General features: G+C 52.0%; 7 protein-coding genes across 7 annotated transcripts; 2 read left to right on the top strand and 5 right to left on the bottom strand.

The window, feature by feature from the left end:
* Positions 1-542: 542 nt before the first annotated feature.
* On the top strand, positions 543-1,017 carry CABS01_09839 (translation initiation factor 1A/IF-1; the record flags this gene model as incomplete). Its single annotated transcript, XM_060543195.1, has 2 exons — positions 543-847; positions 918-1,017. The coding sequence occupies 2 exons, from the start codon at positions 543-545 to the stop codon at positions 1,015-1,017; spliced, it is 405 nt and encodes a 134-aa protein (XP_060399893.1).
* Positions 1,018-1,087: 70 nt separating this feature from the next.
* On the bottom strand, positions 1,088-2,509 carry CABS01_09838 (uncharacterized protein; the record flags this gene model as incomplete). Its single annotated transcript, XM_060543194.1, has 3 exons — positions 1,088-1,981; positions 2,057-2,301; positions 2,359-2,509. 3 exons carry the CDS (start codon positions 2,507-2,509, stop codon positions 1,088-1,090), a joined length of 1,290 nt encoding a protein of 429 aa, XP_060399892.1.
* Positions 2,510-2,817: 308 nt separating this feature from the next.
* CABS01_09837 (FAD dependent oxidoreductase) lies at positions 2,818-4,124 on the bottom strand (the record flags this gene model as incomplete). Its single annotated transcript, XM_060543193.1, has 4 exons — positions 2,818-3,686; positions 3,756-3,853; positions 3,912-4,049; positions 4,099-4,124. The coding sequence occupies 4 exons, from the start codon at positions 4,122-4,124 to the stop codon at positions 2,818-2,820; spliced, it is 1,131 nt and encodes a 376-aa protein (XP_060399891.1).
* Positions 4,125-4,959: 835 nt separating this feature from the next.
* On the bottom strand, positions 4,960-5,662 carry CABS01_09836 (thioredoxin; the record flags this gene model as incomplete). The annotated part of the gene is made up of 3 exons (XM_060543192.1): positions 4,960-5,254; positions 5,328-5,432; positions 5,550-5,662. 3 exons carry the CDS (start codon positions 5,660-5,662, stop codon positions 4,960-4,962), a joined length of 513 nt encoding a protein of 170 aa, XP_060399890.1.
* Positions 5,663-6,595: 933 nt separating this feature from the next.
* CABS01_09835 (ankyrin repeat protein) lies at positions 6,596-10,898 on the bottom strand (the record flags this gene model as incomplete). The annotated part of the gene is made up of 5 exons (XM_060543191.1): positions 6,596-9,548; positions 9,639-10,280; positions 10,335-10,592; positions 10,660-10,798; positions 10,862-10,898. 5 exons carry the CDS (start codon positions 10,896-10,898, stop codon positions 6,596-6,598), a joined length of 4,029 nt encoding a protein of 1,342 aa, XP_060399889.1.
* Positions 10,899-11,775: 877 nt separating this feature from the next.
* On the bottom strand, positions 11,776-13,768 carry CABS01_09834 (uncharacterized protein; the record flags this gene model as incomplete). The annotated part of the gene is made up of 4 exons (XM_060543190.1): positions 11,776-12,561; positions 12,617-12,730; positions 12,788-13,615; positions 13,673-13,768. Coding segments are annotated over 4 exons (1,824 nt in total), but the record flags the coding sequence as incomplete, so codon positions are not given.
* Positions 13,769-15,143: 1,375 nt separating this feature from the next.
* CABS01_09833 (uncharacterized protein) lies at positions 15,144-16,360 on the top strand (the record flags this gene model as incomplete). The annotated part of the gene is made up of 3 exons (XM_060543189.1): positions 15,144-15,380; positions 15,451-15,938; positions 15,994-16,360. 3 exons carry the CDS (start codon positions 15,144-15,146, stop codon positions 16,358-16,360), a joined length of 1,092 nt encoding a protein of 363 aa, XP_060399887.1.
* Positions 16,361-17,669: the final 1,309 nt, after the last annotated feature.

The following is a 17,669-nucleotide window of genomic DNA, read 5'->3' as shown; positions in this document are numbered from 1 at the left end:
AATGGTTTCCAGATTCTAGTCTCGACTGATCGCGGGTCGCGGACCCGAGACCGCGTGGGAAAACGCAAGTTAGCGCAGCCAGGTGGTCGGTGTTCCAGTCCCCGGGGCGCGGAGAAGCTCCGCCGGCAGAAGCTCGGTTCGTTTGCGCCGGTTGAAGATGCCGGTGTTTTGCCATGCCTATACCCCGTAGCCCTTCTGATGCCTGGAGTGATACCAAATACATTGATTACATTTTCTTAAGTCTCAATGACTTAGTATTGTCTAGTTGGATGTTTCAATTCGTTTCCAAGTCTGGTGGTTGGATTGACTTAATTCTTCTTAATGGCTCTTGAGAGGAAGAACCTGAGCTTTCAAGTGCCCGGAGTACGTACTCCACAAAGTAAACATCACCCCGCCTCCATCCTCCAAAAAAAAAAATAAAAAAATCCCTAGATGGAAAATTTACCCCACCATCGTCACTCACCACCAGAAAAGAAAAAAAAGTTCCCTGATCCCATCATCTTGCTCAATCTCGAACATCGTGCCAGCCAGCCATAAACCCAATGGGCAAACCAAAGCGCTCCGCCCTTCAGGCGGCTGAAGACACTCTGACCCCTCCGGCAACCTTGGAAAAGAACCAGGCCATCGTGCGCGTCGTCAAGGCCGAGGGCAACAACCTCTATGCCTGCGAGCTGCCCAACAAGAAGGACTTTATCCTCGAGCTCGCCCAACGTTTCCGCAACACGATATGGATCAAGCGCGGCGGCTTCGTCTTGGCCGAGAGATACGAGGAGAACGACGGGCGTGTCATGGGCGAAATCATCAACGTCGTTCGCGACGAGAAGGCCTGGCGCAAGCAAGCTTACTGGTGAGCTTTTCCACACTATGTGCAGACGTACGTGCGTCTTCACTTCGATTGCTGACTGATGAAATGCCAGGCCCAAGGAGTTTGTCAAGACCAACACGTACGAAGACAGCGACGAAGAAGAGTCCAATGTGGGCAAGATGCCGCCATCCGATTCCGAGGACGACTACTGATGCGAAATGCGACTTTTTACATGACTTGAATGTTTGCCCCTGTTCAAGCACCACCACCACTGCCACCGCATCACCGCTTCTTCGACTCCGGCTTTTCGGCCGGCGCACCTTCATCCGCCGTGCCGAGCCACGTAGCCGCCACGGTGACCGCCATCACGCCAACGACAACCTCCGAACTCAAGTCCGTGCTGGGGTAGACGTTCCACGCCCACTCCTGCGCCGCCCAGAGGATATACACCACGTAAAAGGGGAGACCGCTGCGCCAGAGGAGGTACGGAGTCGACCAGGCTAGATAGGCGTAGAACTGGTAATGGAGAGACCGGGCAAAGAGGAGGCCCATGACGTTGGCCGAGAGGATCGTGGTTAGGATGTAGCGCGGCGTCACCCGGCTGGCCACCTGGGCCTCCTCCAGCGCCGAGAAGGGGGACTTGCCCCGCAGCATCGCCGGGAGGAGGGACGACAAGGGTCTCTGCGTGGGTGTGAGCCACCGCGTCAAGGCGAAGACGAGCAGAGCCGTCGCGTGGAGTCCTAGTAGTGCAATTGAAAAGGGCTTGCTGAGGAACGTCTCCTCGCCCACGAAGCGCCAATTGACCGTCCACTTGAAGAAGAATTGCCGTGACAGCTCAAATGCACGACCGAGGTACCCCTTGGCGTTATTCGAGACAAAGGGGATCCCAATGACGATTTGCACCTGTGCCATGAGCCATGCCGCGCGAAGACTTCCACCGAAGCCGCGTCCGAGGAAGAGCACGATTCCCACGGCGGGGAGGACGAGTAGCAGTGACATTTTGATTCCCAAGCCCCAGCTGTATAGGATCGCGCCCGGTGTCCATAGTCGCTTCTGGAAGAAGAAGATTGCGAGCCAGAGGAAGAGGGTCGCGAAGCAGTCGTTGAAGCAGCGCAGAACAAAGACGCTGTGGAGGCGCTTCGAGAGGATCAGGAGCGGGAAGATGTAGGGCGGGACCTGGTGACGGGAGAGAATCGTCAGCATTCAATTGTCTAGCTACCCGTAGTTCTGGAGCAGAAGCAGATGGCGTACCTTTGCTTGCCAGTAGCAGGCCATTACAGCGGCAAGAGTCGCCAGATATAGGATTGCAAACAGCTGCTGGGCCAGGAAGATGTCCTTGCCCTCGTCGGTGAGGTAGTATAGGCCCGTGTATGTGTACACGTGGGCGGCAGGGTATACGAGAGGTCCGGTGCCGCCTTTGATCTTGGTATAGTCGCGTTCGCCCGATACATATTGGGAGACCTGTTCCATGTAGGCTACCCAGTCAATTTCGGTATCTACAATGCCACAATCAGTACTCTGTCACTTTCTTTCTGGAGTTGTTCGCCGCTCACAGGGGATCTTCCAGATGATGAGTCCACAGAGGACGGCATCCAGCGCAAGAAGGACGGGTGGTATGGCTTTGGAGAGTGCGTGACGGCCATTGGCAACATCCAGCACAAAGCGAGACGCTTGCACGTAAATCGGGGGCGCTGGTTCGGCCATGGTGAGGCTTCACGGGCTGAATTGCGCAGGTTCGGAAAGCTTGGTGATGTACAGGGGAGCTTCTGAAAGCTGTCGCGAACGGCAGGTGGAGGTTGCACTCGTGGCTGCAGGGTCCAAGTTGCACGGTGCCGCCTTTGCCATCTTGGGGACAGGTCACACTGTGGTGTAAGAAGCAACTATTGTCAGATGGCTTTGGTTTGTCAATGTCCGCTTACTGTTTATTATTGCTTCTTCCAATTCTTAATTCCGCTTCATTTAAACCAATTGCCATTCAAAAACTCAAATCCAACCTCAATATGCAAAAAAAGCTACAATTTGCTCGGTCGGTCCCAGGAAAAGAGCTTGGGCTCAGTAGCCAGATTCTCCCCCTTCTCCGCCCGGATCTTGTTCACCAACTCAACAACACCCTCAGCCGTGCCATAGGACCCCTGGTATCCCCATCCAGCATGGCCATAATGATGCACAATCGGCGTGCCATCCGCCAACGTCGTCTTGTCAATCTCGAGCCTGAGCCCGCCCTCGCGGTACGGCCGCAGACCGACGCCGTGGCGGATGATGCTCAGCGCCTCGATACCCTTGCCGCCCGTCAAGCTGGGACACAGCTCGACGCACCGCTTCATGATGCGGATCGCAATGTTGGGGTCCGGGTTGGCGTCCCAGTTGCCCTTGTCGTACGTCCCGCCCAGGATCGTTCCGCCGCCCGCCGCTCGCGTCATCATGTAACACACCTCTGTCGGCCCGTCGTCCGTGCCGGAGATGGTGGCCATCGGCTCGACCTCGTTGCGCACGACGACAACCTGCCCGCGCGCGGGGATGACCTTTTTGTCCTCCACGCCGCCCAGCTTGCACGCCAGAAGCCCGGCGCTGTTGACGATGATGTCGGCGGGTTTGCCCGAGTGGTGCAGCGCCGTCAGCTCGTTGACGTGGGCTACGTCGCCGCGCTTGAAAACGACGCCGTTCTTGCAGCACTGGCCTACAAGGTACGGCAGGTAGAGCGCCGTGTTGATGCAGACCGAGGTGAACTCGGAGCCGGAGTAGGCGTTGGGCGGCAGCTCGTCCTTTGGGAGCTCTCGGTAGTCCGGGAGGACGTTGCGGTACCACGGGTCGACGGCGTAGAGCGCGTCGTAGGGGTTGCCGCCGGCCTCCATGTCCTTCTTGCGTCTGAAGACGCGGCTCTCTGGACATTAAGGTCAGTATTCTAGGGGTTTTATGCACGGTGGCAGCATTTCAGGCTATGGATACACACTTTGAAAGTGAATGCCGGCCTCGGGGACCTCGGCGGCCAAACGGTTCAGCTCAGGCCACGTCCTGCGTTCCCATCTGCTGTCAAGCTCTAGGGCCATGCTGTGAATCTAGCTTTAGTTCCATGTTCCCTCGCGTTGAGGGTGGTGCGTGATCTTACGGCAGCATGTTGGCGCCAGCCCACGGCGAGGTGTACTCGATATCATAGTCGCCTGGCATGTGCTTGGAGATTACGGTTATGGAGTTGCCTTTGCTCTTCGATAACAGCAGGGCGGCGGTCAGGCCTGAGACACCAGCGCTGGACACGGTGAGTGATTGGACATTGAGATGATTTGCTGTCTGCTTACCCGAGCACAACAATGTTGTTGGTCATTATGAAATGTCTGGGTCGCGATTCAAGCTATCAACTCTAGATGCTCCGATTGTCTTTCAAGCAAAGTCGGTGAGTCGGAGAGGTGTATATATAAGTAAGTACTTCTGTGAAGGTATTGTTGGTTACAAGCTCCTTTATCTTTGAACGTAATTGGGTAAATTAGATTTGCTCAGCTTTAAAGGATTTCAGATCGATCAAGAGAGTGAACACGAAGCTTTAAGCATGTCGACCAACGCCTTTTGGTGACTTATGTCTGCATAGACACACTATCGCGCCATGTTTATCTCCCAATTGACACCATGTTGTCGATTCAGGGCGCCCCCCTTCCCGCGGACAAGTGTCCCCGCCCACGCCGAGCCGAAAACCGGCGCGGGGCCCATCGGTCAGGAACTTTCCTACGGCTTTTTTTTTCTTTTCTTAATCTTTGAGTCACCTCCCGGTCATAAAGCGGAAACCGACCGCCAAGAGCCGGTGAATGCCGTCGCGTGTCCGCTATCCTTGTGTCAGATTAGTGATCATTCAAATAGACAGGCTGCCGCACTTCAAATAATGAGATGTTTTACGCAACCATATCGGAGGCTGATCCTCAAGGACAAGCTCCACTGCAGTACAATTATAAATAAGAAGAAAATCCTTGAGAAAAAAGCAGCAACGACGTTTGCGTAAGGTAATCATCTCATTATGCTGGGCGACAACATGATTCTCAGCCTGGATAAAGTCTGTAGATATAATTTTGTTTTATTTTCCTTGTTTGGTATCTTGAACTGTGGACAAGCTCTACACGGAATAGCTGTCTTCCTTTCTGCCCCCCTCTTGATGCAAGTATGTCTATTCCCTACTCCTGCTTCGCCTCAGTTGATTCGGCGGGCTTCTCGGCGGCGGCGGCGGCGGCCTTCTCAGCCGCCTCCGCCTCCTTGGCCGTTTCCTCCTTATGTCCGGCGGCGATAGTGGCGATGGTCTTCTCAAGGGCAACGGGGTTGGCACCGACGATTTCCTGAGCCTTGTTGCCGTCCTTGAAGAACATGAAGGTAGGCATGGCACGGATGCCGAGTTCTTGGCTCACGTCGGGGACCTCGTCGACATCAATCTTGACAAAGTGAATGTCCTTGAAGTCCTCGTTGTTGGAGTGTCTGTGGGCAAGGTAGGGTAATCAGCGAGCGGTCCACGTAGCATTGTTGGTCATTTCGAGTATTTGAGGCTTACTTGAGCAGAAGGGGCGCGATAGCCTTGCAGGGACCGCACCAGGTGGCAAAGCAGTCAAGAAGAACAAGTCTGTTGTTCTTGAGGGTCTCCTTCCATTCCTCGGCGCTGAATCACGGACAAAGTGGTCAGTATTTTGTACAATATTATTGCACATCTCGGTTGCGCGTGGAGCGTGCAGATTGAAGGCGAGATAGCGACGTGCATGGGGCTAGTTGGACTTACTTGCGGACGTTGTGGACAACCATGTTGGGCGATGTAGAGTGGAAGGTTCGGTATGTTGATGCAAGTGAAGATGTCACGATGCGTTGTAAAGGGCGGAAGAGTCTGGTAGACATGTGGGATGGAAGGAGGGGCACTCTGGCGGTGACGCGGGAGGAAATAAACTATATACCTCGGAGGGGGGAATCAACGCGTGTGGTTGGGCAAGCAATGGGCGTCTGTCTGATTGTGTAATGCAGAAGTCAACGGTAGCAGACCTGAGAAGCGGGAAGGAGAGCTCGGATTTGGTGCTTCCCAGTTGTGTGGAATGCGCGTTACCGGTAAGGTGCGGTAGTAGCATGGTAGGTAGTGACATGGACGCTGCTAGTAAATTTCCTTCTTGATTTGTCAGGGGTACAGGGGATCGATGACGCGAGTTGCGTTCATCCGCGGGGCACCCGATACGTATATACTTGTGTTTACGTAGTAGTTCCCATACAATCACAAGTACTGACTCGGGTCTGTTTCCTGTCGGTACGGTACCCCTTCGGGTCGCTCGCTGTCCCTTCCATTTTCTTCCCCTGCTGTAGGTAATACCTAAGGCGAGGAGGTAACGGCTCGGCCGTCGCGTGGCAGTCAGCTCGGCTGTCGCTACCCGTGATGATTTCATGATGCACCTGCCAGATTGCCTTCAAACACCGATAGGGCTTTAATTACGAATTGTTTCTTTTGGCCCAATACCTTGCTGATTAACCCAAGCTCGGGCTTCCATTCTGAGAGAACGGCGATTACTCGGTGACCTATCGCCCCCAAATAATTCAGCGGTGCCCTCTTCTGAGGCTGAATAATCCTTGCTGCTACCGGGTCCCTCTGCAGATCCAACCGTGCAACGCCCTACTCCTGCATGACAAGTCGCATCGTACGGCGCAGTGACGACAAACATCCAACGGACTCCAGAGCCTCGGATCACAATCAAACCCACAAAGTCACATTGGGAATCCCTGTCGAATCTTTTCAACTTTCAAGTCTCCCAGTCCAACACTGGAGGGACACAACCTTGACTGCATAACTCATCCAACATCGTTCAATACTTCCTCGATCTCTACCTGGCCCATCTGCCTAGCGAGAGAGCGAGGACTGCCCTCCATACATGCGATGCCGAGCCCTCTCGCAAAATGAATACACAGGCTGGCCAACTCCCATTCGATATCTGACATGGTGCCTCGCTGTGGTACTAGTGCCTTGCATCGCTGGTCTGGATTAGCACCCTTCTCCAAAAGCAGTCTCACAACCTCTAGACTACCGGATGCTGTTGCTGCCATGAGAGGAGTAATTCCAGAGCCATCTTGCTTATTGATATCGACAGCTCCAGAAACCCCCAACTGAACTAGAGAGGGCTTACCCCAGAAACATGCCAGCAGGAAAAAGTCCTTGGCTGCTAAAGTAGGGTCGTTCTGAAGTTTGCTAGCGGCTTGTGCCAGCCAGTAGCTGAACCGGTCGTCCATTGCAACCACTATTGCTGTCGCCTCGACAAACCGCCGACGGGAAATAAAAATTCCTCTGGCCGAAAGTAGTTCGAGAAGTTGTGTGGCGTCTTCGAAGGAGAAACCAAAGATCGGAAAAAGTCTGAATCCTTCAAAGAGCTTGCCCCGGGAAGCCACAACGTTTCTTAAGGTTTTCAAGCAGGATTCTTTCAACTCAGATCCCATGTTGCTGTCGTAGTATGTCGATAAACCTTCTACCAGAACCTCGCGGGGGTACGCTATGCTATTGATGAACGCCGCTGCAGTTTCTGAGTCTCCTAGGGCGCAGCTGAAGGCAAGACCCTTGCCCTGGTCCAAGGCCCCCATGGCACCTAGCTCACGAATGCTGCAGCGATCACCCCGATAGGAAGCTTCTATCAAACCCGCAGACAAGTCAAGGCCGATGGCGGCGTCGGAAGAAAGATGTCTCAAAACCACCGTTCGGCAACGCGGGTAGCCCAGTTCTGTCGCCCGAACCAACACTTCTTTGAGAACCCGTGGCAAATCTTCAACTGCCTGGGGCCTGCGGTCGATCAGAAGTGCCAAGGATTCATGGCATCCTTTTTCCGCAGCTTCCAAAAACTCCTTGCCACAGATGGTTAGGCCTCTGTTCAGGAGAGGTTCCAGGAACTTGGGTCGTCTGAGAGCGGTTACAGTGAGAGAATAATATCTCGCTCGTGCTTCATGCTCTGGCAACTTGATTTGTACTTGCGTATGGAGAAGTTGCTGGAACACCTTCCAGTTTTCTTCTGAAACTGTGCGCTCCAGAAAATTGAGCAGATGTAATGTTGCATGATCGGTATTCTCAAGAATCCAATGAGCTTGCTCATCTCTACGGGACGCACAGTGATAAAGGAGGTCGCATCCATATGCATCCAGCTCTCCTGCGACGCTCGTTCCCGACTCCAACAAACCTCGCGTAGCAGCCGGAGAGCCTTTCAACGTGGACCAATGAGCAAAACAACGACCGGCGCAATCACCGAAATGGGGATGTTGCTTTCCACTACCGGCAAAGAACTTTCCATCGACATACAAGTACCACCAAGCACTGAAGTATGGTTTAGAAGAGTCGCAGATAGAACGGACAGCATCATGTATATCAGACGTAGATTTGAAAACTTCGTCGCCCCCAAGGTGTGACGCCCACTCCGTCGAGGCGTAGACATAAAAGCTTTTCGCCCAGCCTGGTAAATTGGCTAACAGAATCTCGTTTGACTTTACGCGTTCTTCTTCTGTCATGGGACGCTGCGGCCTTACGGGCAAGCCCTCGAGCTGAATGAAGCCGATGCAAGTTCTCGCTAGGCTGAAATTGGCCAGTTCAAGGTCGACTCTGTGGATCGGTTGCTTTTCAACGAGGTTTGTTCCACGAGAAAGAAGGAAATCTCGCGCCGTTTGGTGGACCAGAAAGACAGTTGAGTCCATAATCCGAATGAAGAACCCCCCCAGTTCTTTGATGGTGTGCTCAGCATTGGGCTCGAGCTCCCTGCTCAAAGCCTCGAGCGAGATCGTGTTTTCTTCGAAACTGAGGGCCACATTCAGCTCATCGAGCTTTAGTGGACGCTTGGCAGCCAGCACCATACTTAACAGCTTGTAAGACGCTTTGGGGTCGACGAATGCTGCTAAGGCGCTCTCGTAGAGCTGATCTAGGTCGCCCGGTAACGACTCCAATGACCGTTCAATCGAGCTGAGTTTTCGTGACTGAAGCCGTTCAATGGCATCAAAAACCAAAGAAACCCAGAGAAACGTCCTATCGGCTCCCTCAGTCAGGATCTTGGCGACCAGAGAGCTGGCTTCTGTGGACAGAAATGAGGATTTCTTGAGCTCTCGCACTCGATGCTCAATCATTTTCTCCACATCAGCAGAGAGCGCCGGCGACTCATCTTCCCCCCGAAGTCGAATGGAGAGCAAGTTGCGGAAGCGGCTCTCTATGCTGGGCCATGGTCGGCTCGTGACGAGGAATTTCAGATTGCCGACAGAACTCAGGGAACCGTTGGCTGAGATTGCGGTGACGAGCTGACTGATGAAACGATTCCTCGACTGATCTGAGCATTCATCCAGGGCGTCGATGATACATATGACTTTGCGCTTGCTGAGGCGACTCACGGCTTCGCAGAGAATAGCCCAGAGTGCTTCGACGTCTTTGGTGAAAGAGAGGATGTCCTTGCTGCAGTAATCTTCCATCGCTGCCTGTACTAGGTTCGGGGCAGCGACGAATAGTTGATGCAAGAGGACGCAGAGAGCTTGGTGCGAAGATCGGCGACTATCGATGCCAGCTTTGAAGAAGAACGAACAGACGATGGGCCGGCTGCTCTCATCATTTAGCGTGTCTACAAGGAAGCTGGATAGGACTGATTTGCCACATCCAGGATTCGCCGTCACCCAGAGAAGAGAAGAGGCAGAACCTCGTTCCCAGTTGACAAATTTTGGATGTCGAAGGAACCATTTACAGGTTCCAGGGACGGGTTTGTCGATACCAAGCCTCTGGCTTTCGTAATCTCCACTGGTTGCATGAAGACTTCGCAAGCAGTCTGCGATTGAATCAGCGTCCGCAATCTCATCATCCAACGCACAGAAGGGCCGACATAATTACTCGCCTTTCTCCTGCTCTGAGAGATCTTCCAAACGCAGGGCTCTGGATTTCCCCATGCGCAGAGTCACGAATTCACCAGACTCAATTTCCATCATCTTCTTGGCACATGCTGTGACGTATTTCTCTGTTGCTGCTTCTCGTAGATGGCGTTCCGTATTCGTGCGGACCATGCCCATCAACTTGTGGTTTCCCAGGTCCACGCCTCCAAGTTCGGGGACGCTGTAGCGAAATAGGAGACTGTCTTTCAACATTTCCTTATGTGACCCCCTGAACCGATTCCAGGTTTCCTCGGTTTCAGTGACTAGCTTGGTCAGTGTTCTCGCTAGGTGTATAAGGTTCCCCCTGAGAGGAACCGACGGCTTGGTGCCCGTCCCGATACTGATTAAGAAAGCCTCCCTATCCGGCCACTGGTCTCGAGCTTCTTGACGGACTTGGAAAATGGGGTTGTTGCTTTTCAATGCTCCGTCTAGATAACCGGCATTGCCACGACGGTATTCTTTAAAGTACGTTGTGGCAGCTGATGTGGCGCGGAGGGCTTCCCACAGCTGAAACTGTTTGGAGTGTTTGTCGATTTCTTGCCTCGTTTCATACGAGCGCAGCAAAAGCAGCTCATTGTCATCTGTCTGGACCGTGGTAACGAACCTTTTCCATTGTCAGCTCAAGCTCTCGGCGGGTGTGAGTCTCGCATCCTCTTACACCTTGCCGAAACCGTCCTCAGTAAAGTTACTGAGGGGTGTCTTGTCGCTGCCCGTCCGCGCTTTGATGATTTCTTTGACAACACTTTCCAACTTGGATGAATCGTAGCGTTCACTAGCGGAGAAGAAGTCGACACCACGGCTGAAGGCGTTGTATTTCCATCGCTTCGGCTTGAAAATTGTTTTTGCAAGACGAATGTACGCCTCTTCACATTCGTCGACCGTCATGCGAAGACATCCTAGCATTATAGCAATAATGCTATGGGAAACACCCGTCAGACTGCACGATTCTGAGTCATCTAGATAGGTGCAGACTCTATGCTCACCCGCCAGTACTTGTACCCCCGATGAGATCGAAGACTTGCCAAGGTTGAAGCTGGCTATTGGGATCACGATCTTGATTCACATGACGCATCAAATCTTTCAGAATCAAGATGGAGGAGAGCCCGCGGATACCCCCGCCATCTATCATGGCGCGTATATTAGTCGATAATCATAGGGATAACTGGTATGAACTGGAAAACTTACCCAAAGAGAGAAGCCGGACAGGCCTTTCATTGTCCATCTTTGCCTGGTTGCACCACAGATTGAGCAGCAAGAGTAGGACAACGGTCACCTGCGTCTAAAAAAGGTTGGGACTGCGCTCGTCATACATACCTTCAAGCCCTTTCAAGAGGGGCCCAAGAAGGCCACTTGAACACCTCGTGACCGCATGAAAATGGACCATTTCTGGGAAAGACAAACCAATCATGGCGAGGCTTCAAAGCCAACGAGCGTATGCGCTCGTCTATGAGAGGCGGATCATACCACCACCCGCACTAGGCGCGGGCCGTTAGACGAGTCGAGAGGGTGTGAATCGGAGGCCTGCACGATGTTGCCTTGACGTTGTAGTGGAGACTCATCTCAGGTTAGACGTACGCCATTGGATTACAGGGGTTGGTCAAGAGGCAGATCAATGGGGGTGGCTAAGCGCCGAGACATTTCGGGCGCCTAGGTTGCCCTGTTAAGAAGACGCATTAGTCAATTTCTGGCGTTGAGAGCTCAGGACCAAGTAGGTTGGATGGCAGGAAAATTCCCCGATCTTCTTCACTCCTTGGTCCAGCTTTGCAGGCAAACACAGAAGGGCCGTCCGTGGCTAACGGGATCTAGTGTGCGGCCCGGTCCCAAGTCCCGCTACGGTATCGACCCACAAAGGCCCGGACCGGGGTTGCACGGGTGCCGCTCAATTGGGTCACGACTGTGGAGAGCAATCATCAACAATATCTAGGCTAAGCATTTGTGCCCAAGAGCCGTGTGCAGTTCTTTCATAGTGTCCGTTGAATTAGCTATGCCTATGGCGTCTGAGTACAAATTAGGGTCTAGTGATTATGGTGTCTACAAACAGGTAATTATGAAAAGAAACGAGTCTCCTGTATCCTTGTGCCCCCTTTTAAGTACCCGATCTAACCGAAAATAATTGTCATTCCCATACTCCCGGCAACCTCCCTCCACGCTTCAGCGCCCGTATTGCAGCCGCCGTTGGGGTTTCCCGACGTCGCAGCAGCCCACTGATGAAGGACAACTGCACGAGCTCTCTCGATATTGATCATGCCCTGCCTACGTTCGATTTCAATGAAGGCGTACCTTGCGAGGCCCCGGTCCTGATCCGTGATAGCTTCGCAGGCTGCTACGAACAAAGGCCAGAGGAGTGCATTGACCGGTCCACCAGATGCGATGACCGCAACGCAGTTCTCTAGGGTAAGATGGCAGTTTTCCTGAACCGCAGGATGGTCGACTGGGTGGTCGTGGATCGACCGGTTAAGGTATACCAAAGCACCGTGACGATATGCCATGGAGTTGTGGACCATGGCGCGGAACGCACCCTGGGAATCTGAATCACAAAAGGGCTCAAAGTCCTCGTCTGACTGCACTGGAGGTGCCCAATCTTGGAGAGCCTTTTGGACTGCTTTGACCGTGGATTCGTACTCCATCAGAAGAACGGCGGCTTTGGCTGGTTGGTTGTTGGAGACTGCGCCGTCCAAGTCCCCTTTCAGGGATTTGAGAGTGCTGAGACGGTAAAGAACTGGCCACAGATTGCCAGTCATACCGAGAAGTGGATCAACGGGGCCGTTTTGAGCCGACTTGGACGAAGGTGATGCCATGGAGTAGACATGCTCGGTTGCAGGTACAGTAGAGACTGGACTACGTCCTAGAGAAAGGGCAGTGATCACGTCGTAAAATTGGAAAGCCTTTTCGTTAAATTAGTCTTGGCTCCAGAGAGACCTTGGAAGTCAGCACACGTACCTTTTCAAGAAACAAGATACTGCGTGTCTTCTTGGACATCGGAATCGAACTCAGCACAAGGAAGGCACTTCTCAGGTGCTCAAGAACCATATTGGTTGCTCCTGTTAAGGTGAGCTTTTACTAGTTAGCATTGATCTTTCCATGAAGGACTGTTGAGGGAAAAATGCTCACGGATTCGTAGTACACGAGCAGCATGGTTGCCGCCAAAACCTCTTCCTGTCGGCAGTTCTGCTGCACAAGTTGAAAAACACCCTCAGCAGCAAGAACTCTGTAGTTTGAAGAATGCTTGGAGTCTTGCACGCCCATATACTCAAGATGTCCCTTGGCGAAGGCACACATGGCGTGCAGGACGGGCGAGTTATCGGAGCATAGAGGCAGAATGAAACCCTGAAAAAGATTGTCTGGCTCTTCCGTGAAGACGATCAAATGGGAAAGAACACTAGAGAAATGATGAATGAGTTTCCTTTCGTGGGCGCAGTCTGTAAGGTTTGAGAATGACGGTTGCGGTATTTCGAGGCCAGACAGCAGAGACGCGATGTCGATGGTGCTGGACTGGGATAACTCTGCGTTAAGCGGGACAAAGTCGAACCGTGAGCTACTCAGTGAATCGCTCTCTCGATCAAAATTTGCGAGCTGATCAACTGGCTTGTCACAGAAGTCGAATTGGCTGAAGCTGGCCCATTCTGGTGTCTCAGGGGGTGAGTGACTTGATGTAGAGTGAGCATCCCTTGGAGGTTCAGTGAAGCCGCCATCCGAGACAGTCTCTAAAGATCGTCTCGATTTAAAGTGTTGCGTTGGAGAAACACTACGGGGAGTCTTCGAGGCTATCCCGTTGGCATGTTTGCTGCGACGTGGCTCGACAGGGTTGTAGATGCACTCCAACCCTCTCTCAGTGCAGCGTGTGCATCGAGGCTTCCGCTCGCAGCACTTTTTTCTCGCTTCTTTGCTGGGAAGGTGTGAGCAGCTACCAATCAGCCGAGGCATGAGATCACCTACCAACTAGAGCAACCTATATGTCGACACTGTCAGCTATATGTTCCATCCCGTCTTCGGTACCCGTGCGACTACGTACCTGTCCTTGCTCTCTTCTTCCTGATCTTTGGAGGCATAGGCTTTGTAAAGAGCAGCATGCTGTATGATGTGAGGATGATTTCTTGTTGGAAGAGAAGTCAATCATAGATGTATTGATGAGAGTGTGTCTTGTATTCAAACACAGCCGTCGGAAAGTGGCGCAGCTCGAGCTGACCTCAAGCACAATTTAAAGTATCTGCCTTCGTGGAAGATGGCGGAAGAGTGTGGTGCGTAAGCGATGGCAATAACCTTCTTCGAAAAGTCTTCTATGCGAACCTCACCGGTAAAAGGATCTGCAGGAAATCGCGTGCCGATATTATTGCCATGTGGGAAACATGTGGCCAAGATGCATCATGCAGGAAGAAGCGGCCCAATTCGGATTGCTTGATCTCTACCCCGCCAATTTCAGAAGACGAGGCGTACCTGTACGACTACGTTGTGAGGTTAAAGCAGGTGTAACTTGACGTTTCAGAGTCTTGTAGACAAGGATGTGATATTAACCGCTTCTCTTGCTCCGGCAAATATCCCCTCGGGGCGCCCGTCAAGCTGAAAAGTTACGATCATTACCCTCATTGGTATTGAGGCACGCAAGATGACGGCCACTCAACCCTTGCTGGGAAGGTGTGCCCGCAGGAGGGGAAAGGATTCCTCGATCGGTTGCCTAAACCTCTTTCTAGAAGACGTCCATGCTTACACAAAAGGTCAAAGAGTCGTCTGACCAACCTCTGTTGGCTGCCACTCAACCTGCAAGATTCTGGGTATAATGGTCTCGCTATTCCCTTCCTGTCTCCAAGGTTGTATGTAACTTGTCTAGCGCAAAACTGCCAGACACGCGTGAACCATCTCTCGTGTGATCCAACATGCATGGGCATGGATCTGGAGGGACATGGTATACGTTTTAGGGACGTCAACAAGGCCTCAGGCAACTGTGCGACTGTATAATCGAGTAGAGAAGGCGTGAAAAGATTCTCATTTGAAGGCCGCAGGCGGGGAAAGATATATCCCACCGGCTTCAACGGTGGTGATACGACCTTGCAGTGATGGCAATGATGACAATCACCGGGGAACCAATCAAGCCGTTGAGCGGACAAAAGCTGGGGAAATAGGCGCATGTTCTAGGCGATCATTCATGTCTACCCCAGCTTTCACCCCACAAACCGGTATTAGTCCAAGCCCTCCGCAATGCTCATTGGCGCGCGTCGAATCCTGATGCCAGCCACAAATCCAAGATGTGGCTCGGAAGGGAACCATTGGAGCGCAAGAGAAGGATCCGGAAATGGTGTCTACGTAACAGATTCAGCTTTCTGCAGTAAGAAGGGGGGGGCGTAGCGGGCGTTCTATGTTCCTGACTGCGCCCGTCGCGCATCAAAAAGTGTATAAGACAAATGTGGAGGCCGTAATGTGAAAGCTTTGACCCTGCGAAGTTGCATATGCGCCTGCAACCCAAGGCGCCGCGATGGCCATCGTTTACTTCGAGACAAGCTGGGCCATCTTGAGCACTATCGGCGTGGCCAACACACTTTTTGGCTTCATCATTGCTGGCATCACGGCCTTTTCGCCCGTATCACTTATACCCATTATTGTTTCTGTCGCAGGCTCTATCGCAAATGGGTTATGTTATTACAGCTTCTATGCAGACTACCCCATCTTGAATACGGCGGTTGCGTCTGGTGTTGCGGATGTCATGTGGATGGTACGCCGCGTTTGCATTTTCTTTTTAGTAAAGGCTCATATGGATAGACTTCAATCTAATTTAACTTCAGATTCAAGAAGCAGGCATTTCATTCTACAGTTATGCTATTCTCACCCGCGTTCTGCGCAGCCGCGACCGTATCATTTTCATGACTCTTTTCTGGATAGTGATAGGGGCCATCTTTGTTCTCAGGATGATGATACTGGTTTCCCGGGTGAAGATACTCGTGAACGGAGAGTCTGATCTAATGCCGACCATCAACGGTCTCCATGTTGGCTACTTCTCATCCTTAGCTGTGCTTGAGTGTCTCAGCGCTTTCTTCCTCCTGCGCAAGTTTGCGGCGGCAAAGTCAATATCGCAAGGGGCATCAATCGCGCCGACTCTCTTCCAGCATTTGATGCGAAGCACAGAGATCCGCCTTGCCATCCTGGCATTAATCGGAGTCACGAGAGCAGTCACCTACTTTTTCCAGCCCGCAGTTCAGCAAGCCCGGACAGTGGCAGGCCAGATCGACAGATTTGTTTACACACTTGAGTGTATGTTTCCGGTGATGATCTTGTAAGCTTTACTGTTCATTGACTTAGTTGATTTGAAGGACTAATTTCCGTTGCAGCATTGACATCCTGGCATCCCGTCTTGTGCATGAGCAAACGACTCATGAGAATTCTTCTTTTCGGCTTGCGAATAGGCGAAACTCAAGTCAAGAGCGTCTGCCTTCAGCTGGAGACAATGGTACACAAGTCGCCTCCGTATGGAGCGGTGGAAAGAGGGTGAATTTACAGGTTCGAAGGGAGTCCGGAACAAGCCGATCGTCGCTCTTCCCGCCAGAGAACGTAAGCGACGGCTCCGACAGGAGTACCCGCGATTTTGGCATGATTGATTGTACTATCACCTCAGGGATCACTAAAACAATTGAGATCAAGGTCGAAAACAGTGCTCGCAAGCGGTCACAAGATGCTGCAGAGACGGGCTCTACCTGAAATATTCTCGAGCCTCATAATATAATCACTCTAATGTTGAGCTTGATGTTTCCTCTTCAGCCTACCTCAAGGTGAGACTATTATTACCTCGACAAAAATTTCCGTTGCTTTCAGAAGCAAGGTTCAGGCAGCGAAAGCGAAGCAGCGAGCTTGCAGCTGGACTACGAATATGACATCTAGGCTCTAACAATATCAACCTCAACTACGGAAGCCCACAAACGTCCACCGAATAGAGAATGAGAGCGACTCTGATCACGACAACTATGGATGGATCCACCTTGATAATCGACTCGGTTTGATTGTAATCAAGCGTGCAAAATACTTTGAGAGGCGTTGGCTCTCCACATCCACCTACGCGCACCCTTGAGCCTCGAAAAACAATGTGGCAGTCGTGATTTTGACTTAGAAGCAGAAGTATGAATACTTCTATGATATAAACAGGGCCTTCATCGAAGGCTCTGATGCTGCAACGCCACGATCAAATTTCATTTCCAACCCCCAATGTCTCGTTGGTGATCAAGGCAGGGTAGAGACACAACATCGCCAAGCCTCATTGATTGACCTTTGAGGCTGCCGATGACAAAACCGAGATGGTCTCACCGAAATCGAGAGACTCAAGAGGGGTGACAAGAATCCATGGTTACATTGCAGCTCAGGTTTTGCTAAACGGGCCCATGATCTACCTACTCGGCCTTCTTCTACATCCTACCAAGGCGTTCGGGTTCAAGTCATAGTATGTGCCATGTAAACTGGCTAGACACATGGGAGGAAATGCTACTGGCCTTGCATTGTAAACAATTTTCCGGCGTCTATCCCGAGACTGAAACGATTCGTCATGAGGCAATGACTGTAGGGGACGAGCTCTGGCAATTGAGGTGGCTGGAGTGGGCAAGGCAGGTAAATATGTGACAACTGGTCACATGAGGGTACCTCTAATGTCGGTTATTAACAAGGTCCAGTATTTTTTGTGTTCAAGTGGGTAGAGAAATAGACTTGAGCATATTCCGTGAAAAAAAGCTTCCCAAGATCTGCAGCGTGCCCTTCGCTGCTGGTCTGCCGAGACCAATACCGTCGCCTCTTCCGCATATCTGTGCGACCTCGTGGTACCCGCAGTAACGGTAGGATCCGATTGACGCGGTTGGTCATTGCAAGTTTTATCCGCACCCGGCGTAGTGCAGGTGGACGGAGAAATACTTATGTTACACCAGCATCTACTTGTGGTATAACATTTCTATCAGATAGAATCGTGCAGGCTCTAGTCGTACGATGGACAATGCTAAAAGTTACAATCAAAATTGTATATATTACG

Source organism: Colletotrichum abscissum, assembly GCF_030869225.1.
Source record: "Colletotrichum abscissum strain IMI 504890 chromosome Unknown Scaffold_24.1, whole genome shotgun sequence".
In the NCBI taxonomy this organism is placed as follows: Eukaryota; Fungi; Ascomycota; class Sordariomycetes; order Glomerellales; family Glomerellaceae; genus Colletotrichum; species Colletotrichum abscissum.
The sequence above is the reverse complement of the archived record's forward strand: the minus strand, read 5'-3'. Positions and strand labels throughout refer to the sequence as shown.